Consider the following 13,208-nt stretch of genomic DNA (forward strand, 5'->3'; position numbering starts at 1 on the left):
TTGGATTGGTTGCCTCCTGCATGCCCCCTACTGGGGATCAAGCCCACAACCCAGGCCTGTGCCCTTGGTCAGAATCGAACCCGGGACCCTTCAGTCCGCAGGCCGACACTCTACTCACTGAGCCAGACCGACTAGGGCAACAATAAAATTTAAAAAAAAATAAACAAGAATGGCTGTATGAGCAATGTATGTATAAACCGGTATGTTGTAAATAGCCCTTAAAATAACAATTACATTGTTTTAAGACAACAATAATCATTTGTAAAATCTTTAAAACCATCACTAAAAATAATAGCTAATTTTTTTTCTTCTCAGTTCTATTTCGGGCACTAGGTAAATGCTTCTCATCACTTTCTAGGACCGATTTTTCACAATAATCATTCTTGCGATCATCTGACAGGTGGGGAGACTGAGGCACCAAGCAGCTCCTCGCGCAGCAGGCGGTGGCCTCGGGACTGAGGGCCAGCGCCCTGGCCCTGCGCTCACAGCCTCATTCTGCCCCTGCTGATGTGTTAGCCATGTGTCTGCAAACAATTTATGAGGAGTAGCCGCAGTTCCTACGATTGTCACATAAAACACTTCACTTCGCTTAAAAATGTACCACTCTCTCTGTTACCCGCGCGCGGCCATATTGCTGAGTGACTTTGTGAGTCACGTCCCGGGAAGCCCTCTGCCCCTCTGAGCCCTGCGAGTGTCCGGTCTCCCCTCTGCATCTGTCCTGCCGGGCAGTGGGCCTTCCATGGTCATGGAGAGATGGAAGGTCTGTGCGGAGGAAGGTGGGAGTGGAGCCGGGAGCACCCCCTTTCATCCTCCGGGACCTCCGTATGAAGTTGCCCAGCGAACGTTGGTTGGTGTCCGCAGTGCCAGGCCCTGCTGGCCCCTGGGTACAGGGAGCCGGGTGCAGTGCCACCCCACGGCCTGCCCTCAGCTGGCTGATCTCCAGGGCGACTCTGAGGGCATGTCATTTGCCAAAACCCTCCGTTCTGGGTTGGGGCTTGGAGGGGCTTGACTCTGGTGCTGGCCAGCCCTCCCCCCACCGGCCGGTCCATCCCCCAGAGCTGGGGGGCAGGGGGCAGAGTCAGCCCCCGAAGGCCCATTTTTAAGCCTCAGCAACACCACCACTCCTACCGCCTGCCTCGGAGCGTGGCCTGCACACAGGCCCCTCGTGCCCAGGTCACTGTGCTGTGGGCCCGGCTTCTCCCGGGGGAAGGACCAGGTGTTTGCACCCACAAAACCCCGCCCCGTCCTAGGCTTTTATTTTCCCTCAGTTGACACTTGTGCCTGGTAACCCCCTGGGGCTGTGGGGTTGTTTTTCTCTCTGAGGTGGGACCGGTGGGTAACAAATCAAATGGCAGGAGAGGGCCGCTGCCCTGAGCAGGGGTGGGGAGGTGAGTTCCCCCAAGTCACTCGGCCTGGCCCTGCCAAGGCACTGGGGGGAGTTAAGGCACCGTTGGACCCAGCAGAGCAGCTGATGTTTCAGTTGAGAATTGTGTACGGCCCCGGCCGGCCGTGATGATGTTATAAAGCTCCCAACGGCCCTTGGCAGGGAGAAGGCTCCCGCCCCTGCCCAAGGGGAGCGGCCGCTGAGCTCATCGCTGGAGGGACATCAGAGCCTCAATTATGGGGCATAGAGCCTGCCCTGCCATCCGAGCTGCTTACTCACTTCCCCTTGAGCAAAAGGCAAAACAAATTTCCTTAAGTACTGGGGGGGCGGGACGCGGGGGACAGGGGGATGGGGCTGGGGGACCATAGGAAAGACAGCGGGGAGCGCTTACCCCCAACTCCATTCCCATCTGCGGCCCCGCTGGTGCCCGTCCTCCTCCGCTCCACAGGCTGGGACCGTGGATCTGTGAGCTCCTGTCCATGAACTTCCATCTGGGTTAAGGGTCCACGTGGTTCTCTAGAACTTAGGCTGCCCACGGTCTTCAGACATTGAGGGTCGTTCAGGTCTGTTATCAGGAAGGTCCTGGCAGACGGTAGGACCTGGAGGACGCTCAGCCTCCCCGAAACCCTCCCGGCTCCTGCGTGGAGGGGGCGGGTGAGGTCCTCCCGGCTCCCACGGAGGAGGCTGTGGGCAGGCCCGGGGCACTAACCCGCCCTCCTGGGGGCTTGTGGCCACGTGCTTGGAGAAGGAGGAGATGAGCTGGTCCCATGGCCCCAGCACACACTCTCCCCGTCTCTCCCGGATGCTTCCTTTCCATCAGTGTCTCTTCCCATCGCCCTCTTGGAACAGTGCGAGGTGTATTGACAAGCAGCCCTCCAGGGGGAGGGACTGGGGGAGGGGCTCTGAGGCGGGCAGGCCCTCTGCTCGCTGAGCTCCGTGCTCCCCAGGCCCGGCCTCCACCCTGAAGGCAGGTCACCGCCGTGGGGATCAGAACTCGCCGCCCGAGAGCAGCTGCGGCTGTTCCGGAAGCTCTGTGTTGGCTTCTTCGGGGCGTCCGAGCCTCTGCGTTTGCACTTTTTTAATCCTAGCGCTGGGAACTGAGCAAAGCCTGACAGACCAGCGGGTGCACGGGCGTGCGTTATCCGTGCGAACACGTGCAGGGGGAGGTGAGATCGTGTGCCAGCGCCCCAGAACTCACCAGTGGCTCGGCCCGATGGGAACTCTGTTTTCTCGAGTCCTCGGGAAACCGTGTCTGAATTTAGAAACCTCCCTCCGTCGATGTCAGCACCCTGAGAAGCGCTGCGGCTTCCTGCCTCTTTAAAAGGTATTTGGGTCAGAGTTAGGAGTACCGGCCTTGTGATGTGGAATGCCCAAATATAGGTACGTCTGACTTAAAAATAAAACGCCCTGGATTCATAAAGCCAGGAATGGTGTGTTTCCTGCGATGCCAAGTGACTCTTTGACCCCAAAATGGCTCCGTTAGCGATGTCGATCAATACTTCTCAGAGCATTTCAAGCATAACTTGACTTAAAAATTTTTATTTGGCCCGGCCAGCATGGCTCAGTGGTTGCGCATCGGCCTAGGAACCAGGAGGTCACAATTCTGCTCCCGGTCAGGGCACACACCAGGGTTGTGGGCTCCATCCCCAGTGTGGGGCGTGCAGGAGGCAGCCGATCCATGATTCTCTCTCATCATTGATGTTTCTCTCTCTCCCTCTCCCTTCCTCTCTGAAATCAATAAAAATATATTTCAAAAATAAAATAAAAATGTTTATTTGCCTGGCGATCCGGTCAGCACGAATTCACTGTGCATGTGGCTCATTCCCGGGTTCGACTCTCAACTCCCTGCAGCAGCCCAGCGCCCACCAGCATTTGCTGAATGAGTGAACCAGAGCGCACACACGCTTTTGAGCACACCTACTGTGTGGGTTACAGTGAGCCAGTATGTGTACAAACCTGTGTCTCAATTTTTTTTTTAATGCAAAAAGGTCAAGCCAGTAGGCATCTAAGACTTCAGAGGGTGTTTGTTCCCAGGGATTCGAGTAAGGGTAGCAGGCATTTGGCTGTTGACACGGCTGAACAAGGCATTTTTATGGCCACGTCCAAGAAGTCTGTAGTCAAGTTTATTGTCTATCGAGAGGCAGATGTGTCCGGTAGTTAACATCTGGGACCGCAGTTAGAGGAGTAGCTACAGGCCGGGTCCCTGTGGAGGGCGGGGGTCACTTCCTTGCATGGCTCCTGCCTTCTGCGCACCCACTGCCCAGCCTGGGGCCGGCCAGGGGGAGGCCTGTGGGTGGACGGAGGCAGATCTGTCCCTTCCCTGGTGACAGCCAGAGCCCGGGCAGCCTCATGGAGAGAGTAACCTTACCCGGTGCCCAGTGGCCAGCGTAACTGTCACAGTGAATCCATTATCAGGTCGTTACAGGCCGTGCCACCTCAGCCAGAGCCAGCTTCCGCTCCTCCGAGAAGGTGCTAATGCTTCGCAGGGTGCGGAGGTTTCTGGTTTCAGACAGGAGGCCTCTGGGGCTCCAGCGAGGGCTCCAGGGCAGCCTTGGCTGCCGCGCTCCCATCCACAGCGCCTGCAGGCGGCTCAGTGAGCAGGTGCGGGCAGGCCTCCACCCCCTCGCTCTGCTGGGGTGTGGATCTGGGAGCCGGGGGGCCAGGGAGCGCCAGACAGCCAGACAGCCCCGGGCGTGTGACATCAGCGATGCCCGCCCTGCCTTTCCGTATCTCACCAGAGCTCCCGTGTCAGCCGCGTGAGCTGCGTGACCGGAGGCCCGTTTAATTCTCCGCCGCACACTTCCTCCCTGCAGGGGCCAGGGGAAGGAGTGCGGGCCCACGTGCAGGCGTATTTCTGTCCATCTTCTTTCGACCCTTCACGAACAAATATCCCAAAAGGCCCAATCGCCAAGGTGAAATAGCGCAGCGAGCCCAGGGTGTATTCATCGATCTAATTGGGCAGTAAGTCTTTTCCTCTCCAAAAACAGCATCTCACACAAGTTCAGAGGTTCAACACCGGGAAGCACAGAAGAATAGAAACAGAACCAACCTTTGCTTGTAACAGCATCACCCGGTCCGACCCCGTAATATTTGCTGTTTGATTCCGGAACATTTCATTGCTGCTCCTCATACTTGTGCAAAAATGGCCTTTTCCCTGCAGAACTGTAGCAGGGAACACTTTCACTTTAATGCTGTTTTGGGGGTTTTTTTTAATCCTCACCCGAGGGTATGTTTTCATTGATTTTTAAAGAGAGGGGGAAGGGAAGGGCCCTGGCCAGGTGGCTCCGTTGGTTGGAGTTGGTTGTGGATTCAGTCCAGGTCGGGGTGCATATGGCAACTAATCGATGTTCTCTCTCTCTCTCTCTCTCTCTCTCTCTCTCTCTCTCTCTCTATAAAAAAAACAGTAAACATATTCTCAGGTGAGGATTAAAAAGAAAACTTCTTTTAAAAAATAAAATAAAAACCCTCTGTGATGTTTTAAAATACCCAAGAAATCTAATTTTAAAAAATGAATTCAACTATAAAAAACAGAGCAAAATTCTATCAAAATGTTCTCTCTCTCTCTCTTTTTTTGTTTTTTTTCAAGTTTCGGAAAAACATTCAGAGCCAAGAAATTGTGGCAAGTAGTCGCTGTTTCCAGGGTCCCAGCTTGGGAATCTGATGAGGGAGCATCAGATACGTTTTTCATAAAGAAAACGGTGCGTGGACTGGGGAGCAGTAGTAGGAAGAGTGACATTGTGCGATTCAAGGTTAGAAAGTCACTGCGATTAATCAACACAGGCATTCTGAAACAACTAGTTTTTTTATATTTTTTTTTATTGATTTCAAAAAGGGAGGGAGAGGGAGAGAGAGATAGAAACATCAGTGATGAGAGAGAATCATGGATTGGCTGCCTCCTGCGTGCCCCCCTAACCCCCCCACTGGGAATGGAGCCTATAACCCCGGACATGTGCCCTGACCGAGAACCGAACCCTCACCTTCTGGATCATAGGTCAATGCTCAACCACTGGGCCACACTGGCTGGACAGAAGCCTCCTGTTTTTCGTAAGCTGCGAAATTAAGAATTTGATCTGAAAAGAAAAACCAGTGCAGCTCAAGTGCCATTTCATTTTTTTCCCTTTTTTCTTTTTTTTTTTATTGATTTTTTACAGAGAGGAAGGGAGAGGGATAGAGAGCCAGAAACTTCAATGAGAGAGAAACGTCGATCAGCTGCCTCCTGCACACCCCCCACCAGGGATGTGCCCGCAACCAAGGTACATGCCCTTGACCGGACTCGACCCCGGGACCCCTCAGTCCGCAGGCCGACGCTCTATCCACTGAGCCAAACCGGTCAGGGCGAGTGCCATTTGATTTTAGGAGCCTGCGGTGATGATTTAATTCTCTGCTTCCTTTCATCCGCTTTGTCCAAAGCACATAGCGTCCTGTGACGGTCTGCCCGCCTATAAAACGTGTCTGCACCCCACAGCGTGCTGTGTTACCCTGTGCAACGCTGTCGTTCCCGCCCCTGGATCTCACCTCCTCCAGTTCGTTAAACGTTCACTGAATCCATGGCGTCTCATCTGTCCGTCTGGTTTCCTGGTCTGTTGCACGTCACCCTTCCCGTGCAGAAGGAAGGAACCCCTTGCCCTCCTCTGTGCCAGGCACTGTGTCGCACGCCTGCACACACACGTTCCTCTCACTGCCGCCTCGCCGCTGTGTGGGGCGAGAGGGCTCACCCCTGTCTTGGGGATCAGGAACCCGGTAGGTTTGGTAGCATCTTGAGGATGACCCAAAGGCTAGGCCTGAGCCGGAACCGGGCCTTCAGACTCCAAAACCCAGGACACGTCCTCTCATCGCCTTCAGGGGCTCTGTACAGGGGACCACCAGCCATGGAGTGTCTTGAAAGTTGTTTTTCCTTAAAATATGTTTTGCTTTACTCTCTTCGGGCAGAAATAGATCCTTCTTCAATAGTATGTTATATACTTTCCCATCTAAGCTCGTCTGGGGTTTGGTTTGGGGATGACGTAATTTTGGATAAAATTGGTCTGGGCTGCAGGACCAGTGCCTGCGCTTGTTATGAATATGTGAGTGAAGAACCAGTAGGGCCCGGCCAGCGTGGCTCAATGGTTGATCCTCGACCTATGAACCAGGAGATCACGGTTTGATTCCCAGTTGGGCACATGCCCGGGTTGCGGCTCGGTCCCCAGTAGGGGGCGTGCAGGAGGCAGCCCATCAATTATTCTCAGCATTGATGTTTCCATCTCTCCCTCTGCCTTCCTCTCTGAAATCAATAAAAATATATATATTTTTAAAAGAGTTAGTAGACTCTGTGGGCTTGGGGATGACGTACTTTTGGGTAGATTTTGTATGGGCTGCAAGACCAGTGCCGGCGCTCTGTGAACGTGTGAGTGAGGAGTCGGTAGGCTCTGTGAGTGTGAGGGAGCCCCTGTGAATAGAGTGGATGGAAGATTTGGGGTCCAATGTGGGTACTCAGGAGACCCCTCATTCCAATCCTCCGCTGACATCAGAGGTCGGCAAACACTGTCCTCTCAGCCAGTCGGACATGCAGTCCTCATACATTTTGAAGCCCTGCTGGGCCTCTTGTTATCTTTAGCTCCTGTGCAATGATGAGAAAAGACTTGTTTCTCTCTTCAGGGTCATTCTGCTGCTTAATAGGAACCATAGAGCTTGCCCCACCTGGTTGGAGCCCAATGCATAATACTTGAGTGAGGGAAGAAGCAAGTGAGGCCTCACGAAACACACGGACATTACGGTTGAGAGTCCTGTTAAATGATGAAGCAATGTGGTCAGTCAGGTGATGTTTTTCTACAGAACCGTTCCGCTGAGCCCTGGAGGATCGTGTCGGCCCTGAGGTGACACTCCCAAGGCGACCACGGATTAGCAAGGGGGCAGGGTCCTGGGCTCCGAGACTCTGATGACAGCCTGCACGCCCGCAACGAGGGCGGGAGCCTTCCTCCTGCCAAGGGCCACTCGGAGATTTATAACGTCATTCGCGGGCCATACACAATTATCAACTTAGAAAACAGCCTGCTCTGTGTGGTCAGACATTCAGCCACCTCCCCCCTAGCGCCTTGGCAGGGCCGGACCGAAGGATTCCGCGGGCCTTCTATGGGCCGAGGGCCGGACATTCCCAACCCCTGCTACATGCTGGCCAGCTACCAGAAAACAGAATTCATCAGAACACTCTCTCCAGACAGCGCGTGTAACACAGATGCTACTTGAGTGGATGTGTGTGTGTGTGTGTGTGTGTGTGTGCACGCGCGCGCGCATGTACTTAAACCAGGGGGAAATTTGCGGGAAAGTTAGGATGGGTATGAAATCCCTGTGCTTCTCGCTCGAATGACGGGAATTACAACATTAGATTATACAGGTAAGCCTTTTACTATTGCCGTGCTTTTCTGGAAATATCCCTAAGAAACCTGCTTCCTTTCCCAGCGAAAGAGGTAATATAGTCCAGCCTGATAGGGGACCCTGACAGAAGGCAGGGCGTACGTCCTTCACAAATAAAGTTATTAAACTCCCAGCGTGAGCCCCGCGGTGATGCAGGCGGTGCCCCGGGCTGCTGCGAGGCGGGCAGGGAGGCTGGCGTCGTCGGAGGCAGGTTCTCATTAGCTCCTCTGCCCAGGCGCCTGCGGGCACATCCTAGAAGGGCGCGCTGAGGAATCGCTGCTCTGCTGGGAGGTGAGGCGAGGGTTCAGCGATGAGGAGGCCGCAGACTAAGTGTGTGAAACACAAACCACCCAGGAGCCTGCCAGACCCGCCCACCCAGACGTGGGGAAGGAGAACCAGAGAGAAACTTCCAGAAGCTGTTTGCCGGCAGAGCCTTGTAGTCAGATCTGGTGACTCGGGTGAGAGGAAACAGTGAGCGACTTCCTGGCTTTGAACAGCGCCTTTCACTCCCTTTTCAGTGAGTGTCGGAAGAACGGGTGTTCTGATTGGAGGAGTTTTCTCTAAGATTATTTTCTTCTTAAGTAGATTTCAGGGAAAACGTGAGTAGATCTTAGGTATCCATGTGGCTACAGCTGTTCGGCCACCAGATCAAGGTTTAGAGCTGCTGAGCTCTTACCCGTCCCGGTCAGCGCTCCCCACAGGCCACGCTCTGCACCCACAGGGGCCAGCACCTGAGCGTGGCCGTCCCAGATCCACGTTACCGTCCATCATGTCATGGGGATGGGCGTGTGTCCGTACCCTCTCCCGGCACGTCCTCTGCGAGATCCGCGGGTGCTATGGCGCCTCATCACTCCCTTCCTCACTGTGTGGCCTTCGGTGTCTTTTATTCTCAGAAACTCAGTGAAGGGAGGAACGGTGTGAAGGGGAGAGGGAAACACGTGTGTTGCGGGTCACAGGCCATTTGTCTGCAGTTCGCAAACACCACCGTCCCTCCGTGTCCCCGTGGGTGATGCATCCACGTTCTCCATGCTGTGGGCTTCATGTAGTAACACAGAGTCATGCTGTCCAGTGCGACAGCCACCAGCTGCACGAGGCCATGAAATTAAAGTGTAAATTCATTAAAGTTAAAAGCTCAGTTCCTCAGGGGCCCGAGCCACACATCCGATGCCTGGGTGCCATGGCGGGCGGGGTGGGGGACCACCCTGGATGGTACAGATGCAGGAACCTGGCCCTGCCCCCAGGGCTAGTCCCCTCCCAACCCCAGCGGAGGAAACACGGGTTTAATGGCTAAAGTCGGCAGCGTCCATACATTTATGATTTCCGATGTCAATGGTACGTATTCCGAGAAATCTGGAACCCTTCAGCCGATCTGTTATGCTTCTCCCGCCCGCCAGGCCTGGCAGCGTGGGCTGTGCTGAGCAAGGTCACCGTCCAACACAGCATCGGCCCTGCAAATCTGCCCCTTCGCCCGGCCCCGCCGGCAGGACGGAGGGTGTGTCCAATCGGAAGACTATTACAGGCGCTGCGGCCCTGGGCCGGTTATGACCGGGAGGGGTGGGGGGCCACTTTCTAACAGGAAGTCAGGGGGTACATGGCCCCTAAAAGCAGAGGCTGTGGGGTTCCATCTTCAAATATTTTTAAGTCTCCACGGAGAGGATGTAATGCTTCGCTTTCTCCAAGAGCACCATTCCGCCTGGCCGCGTGGCTCAGGAGTGAGTGTCGGCCTGTGAGCCAGGAGGTCAGGGTTCGATTCCAGGTCGGGGCACAGGCCCGGGTTGCGGGCTCCATCCCCAGTGTGGGGCGAGCAGGAGGCAGCCGATCCATGAGGCTCTCTCATCACTGATGTTTCTATCTCTCTCTCCCTTCCTCTCTGAAATCAACAGAAATACATTTAAAATAATAATAATTTAAAAAATAGAAATGGAGGGAAACGCCGTGTGGGACCAGGTGCCGAGAAGTCTGTACTTACTTCCACAGCACGGAGTTGTTTCCCAAGCGTGGCCAGAGCATCCGTGTTCACGTACGTGGTGTGCATCGTGTTAGGTCGGGGTGGGCAAACTTTTTGACTCGAGGGCCACAATGGGTTCTTAAACTGGACCGGAGGGCTGGAACAAAAGCATGGATGGAGTGTTTGTGTGAACTAATATAAATTCAAAGTAAACATCATTACATAAAAGCGTACGGTCTTTTTTTTCAATAGTTTTATTCATTTCAAATGGGCCGGATCCGACCCGCGGGCCGTAGTTTGCCCACGGCTGTGTTAAGTGCCGGTTAGCTCTTCGGTTGGTCTGTGCCCGCACCCCCGTGCCAGCTGCCGCTCGCTAAGTGCAAGGATTGAGGAGTGACATTGGCCGGAGCCCTCTGGAGACTGAAATCGACCCATGATTCGGGCGAGCGTGCGTGAGCTCCTTGGTCCTGAGCCTGGACGCCATCCCTCGTTACGGAGCTCGTTTTCTCGCACCTGTCCTCACAGACGTGAGCGCCTGCGGGTTCTCTGACCCAGTGAGCATCACGGGCCTGGTCCCCGGCGTGTGCCCTATGATGTGCGTCCCCCTCTCGCCCCTGCAGGAAGAACGCGTGTCTAACTTGCTTCTCTCCCCGTAGGACAGTCGGCCCAATATGTCCAGACCCCTGATCACTCGATCTCCCGCATCTCCACTCAACAACCAAGGCATCCCGACGCCCGCCCAGCTCACCAAGTCCAATGCGCCCGTCCACATCGACGTCGGCGGCCACATGTACACCAGCAGCCTGGCCACGCTCACCAAGTACCCCGAGTCCAGGTAACACCCGGGCGTGCGTGCGCAATACTGCTTTCCCTGCGGCCAGCGGAGCCGTGTGGCCTCACGGGCCAGGCGAGGCCTGAAAGCGCGTGGGGCTGCCCTCGGGTGCGCTGCAGCTCCTGCAGGGCGGGGCTGGGCCCGCTGCTCAGCCAGGGCCGGTGGGAAGCTCACGGGGGATGGGGGGCTGTGCTCTTGCGCTCTGCAGAGAGCTCCCTGTTATTTTAGTGCAGGACCAGGAGGACAGTGATTTCCACCCGGACTTGCCTTCTGGCCTTTTCTGCCCGACCGCTGTGGCTCAGTGGTTGAGCATCGACCTATGACCCAGGAGGTCACGGTTCAATTCCCAATCAGGGCACAGGCCTGGGTTGTGGGCTCAATCCCCAGTAGGGGGCGTGCAGGAGGCAGCCAGTCTATGATTCTCTCTCATCACTGATGTTTCTAGCTCTTTCTCCCCCTTCCTTTCTCTCTAAAATCAACCTATATATATCTATACTAAGAAAAGCCTAGTTGGTCCTCCCATCCTCGCATCATGCCCTCACGTCATCACAAGATGGCCTCCCTCACGTTGTCACAAGAGGACCGCCACAAGATGGACAGCAGCGGAGGGCAGTTGTGGGCAACCAGGCCTGCAGGGGAGGGCAGGGAGGGGCAACCGTGCCTGCAGGGGAGGGCAGTTGGGGGCCATCAGGCCAGCAGGGGAGAGGTTAGGAGGCAATCAGGCTGGCAGGCAGAAGTGGTTAGGGACGATCAGGCAGGCAGGAGGCAGGGGAGCGCTGAGGGAGCGAGGGAAGGAGGAGGCGGGGAACCTGATCACCAGCCAGGCCTAGGGCCTCTAGTAAAACATATTTTAAAAAACCCCAAAAGAGACAGCCTTGCAGTCGCCACCCACAACCACGCAAGGCAGGTATGTGCTTGGAGCGTGAGGATGGCTCCTGCTCACGCCCTGACGGGCAGCGCCAGCACTGGAAGGAGTGGATGAGTGGACGAGGGCAGTAGCAAGGGGCTGTGCAAACGCTTTCAGGGCCACGGAGTTCCATCGTCGGGATGTCCCTGTCGCTGCCAGCCCACGGCGCTTCCTACCGGCCGAGTGCGGGGCTCCGGGCTGAGCCTTCATGCCCGAGTTCCCGTTTCACACCCGCATCCCCGACGCGGGTCCAGCAGCATCAGACCACATGTCAGCACCTCAGCAAGAGGCCGAACCACAAGTGCATCCTGCTGGCCACACAGTTCCCGGAGCTTTTGTTCAGAACCATCACGTGGCGCCCAGGAGAAAGCCTGGAATGGTCCCCTGGCCTTAGCTCGCAGGGATCATGGCTCAGGGTGCAGGCCCCGTTACCCATCGCAGGGGGCTGTGGCTCCTGGGAGGGGATCTCAGGCTCAGCGCAGACGGAGGGAGCGTGTCCGCGGCCGGGGAAGAGCACCCAGTAGGCCCGGTCAGGCGAAGGCGGGCAGTTGGGTTGGTAAGACTGGTTGATCTTTAAAAGGAGAAAATGAGTTTCCGGAGGGATTGACCAGGAGGACAAGGGCCCAGCAGATGAGAGAGGAGGTTTCTCCGAGGCAGGAGGGGAGGTGCCCCTTCCCCGTCTCCTTCCTGTCTCCTTCCCATCGCGCAATATTGCTTTTCCCAGCTGCCCCTGTGCCACAGGCGAAGGGCCAAAGCAACTGGCCTCAGGAGACTTTTTCTTTCAAATGATGAAACGAACTTTGTGCTTAGAGCTGAAAGCCGTCTGCAGGCCACTTCCTGTGAGCCACCGGCGGACTCACGAAGCTTCCTGGTCACTTGGAGCAAAACAGGCCTGACCTTGAGGGGAATCGAACGCATCGAGTCTGTCTTCGGGATGTGTTTCCCTGCCCGGGACCGTTGGATGTTTATAACATCGTCCCTAGGCCATACAGAAGTACCTTTCTTAACCATCAGCCTGCTCGATTTTGTCACACTGTCATTAGCCCCCCTAGTGCCCTGGCAGGGCCAGACCACATGATTTCGAGGGCCTTATACGGCCCCCTCAACCCCCGCCAGCCCCTGATGGGCAGTGAGATAAATAGCTCTGGCTGTTGTCTGCCCATGGATTTCAGGAAGTTCTTCATTTCAGTCTCATTGTCCAGTCCAGGAAGTCTGCCCACAGCAAGGGGCAGGGTGGCCTCGGACCGGTGACCTTGCCGCGTGCTGATGGCTGCTTGGTCAAGAGGAAGCGAGGAGCAAACCCCCCGGGACCAGCTCCGGCCCCAGCGGCTCTGCCCAGGGAGGAGCAGTACGAGGGGCAGCACCCGGGAGTGGGGGCTGCTCCCCACATTGGGGGTGTCTGGGCGCATTGATGCATTCGTCACCTCCCTTCCTATCGCTAATGGAACGGGAGACCCAAGAGAGCCCCCCAATGCAGCGAGCTGAGGGTTCACAGCTGGGCACGGACACGCATGCATGCACCGATTAGAAGAAAACTGCAATGAAAATCATTTCCAAAACATGCCTCTCCCCAGGCCCTAGCTTTTTGAATGCTGTCAGACCTGCCACAGCCTTCCGTGCCCACGCACGGTGCCTGGCACATGGCGGACGCTGGCTGGGTGCCCCCTTCACTTCCTTACGGCCATGAGGACCGACGGGAACACATGTGGATGAATTTCCAGAAGGGGCTGCGTGTGGGCGCGTGGAG

The 13,208-nt window shown here is 55.9% G+C and overlaps 1 protein-coding gene across 2 annotated transcripts in view; it reads left to right on the forward strand.

Moving 5' to 3' along the window:
- KCTD1 (potassium channel tetramerization domain containing 1) overlaps window positions 1–13,208 on the forward strand; it is a 152,168-nt gene that overhangs the window by 108,234 nt on the left and 30,726 nt on the right. Inside the window, exons 1-2 of one of the 2 annotated variants that reach the window (XM_015564678.1) lie at window positions 9,246–9,266; window positions 10,379–10,557. In XM_015564678.1, coding sequence (XP_015420164.1) covers window positions 10,394–10,557 — 164 coding nt within the window. In that variant the 5' untranslated portion in view covers window positions 9,246–9,266; window positions 10,379–10,393. Of the gene's footprint in view, window positions 1–9,245; window positions 9,267–10,378; window positions 10,558–13,208 lie in introns of those variants that run through there. The other variant, XM_006764873.2, reaches the window with a different exon arrangement.

Source organism: Myotis davidii, unplaced genomic scaffold (genome assembly GCF_000327345.1).
Source record: "Myotis davidii unplaced genomic scaffold, ASM32734v1 scaffold181, whole genome shotgun sequence".
Taxonomy (NCBI): domain Eukaryota; kingdom Metazoa; phylum Chordata; class Mammalia; order Chiroptera; family Vespertilionidae; genus Myotis; species Myotis davidii.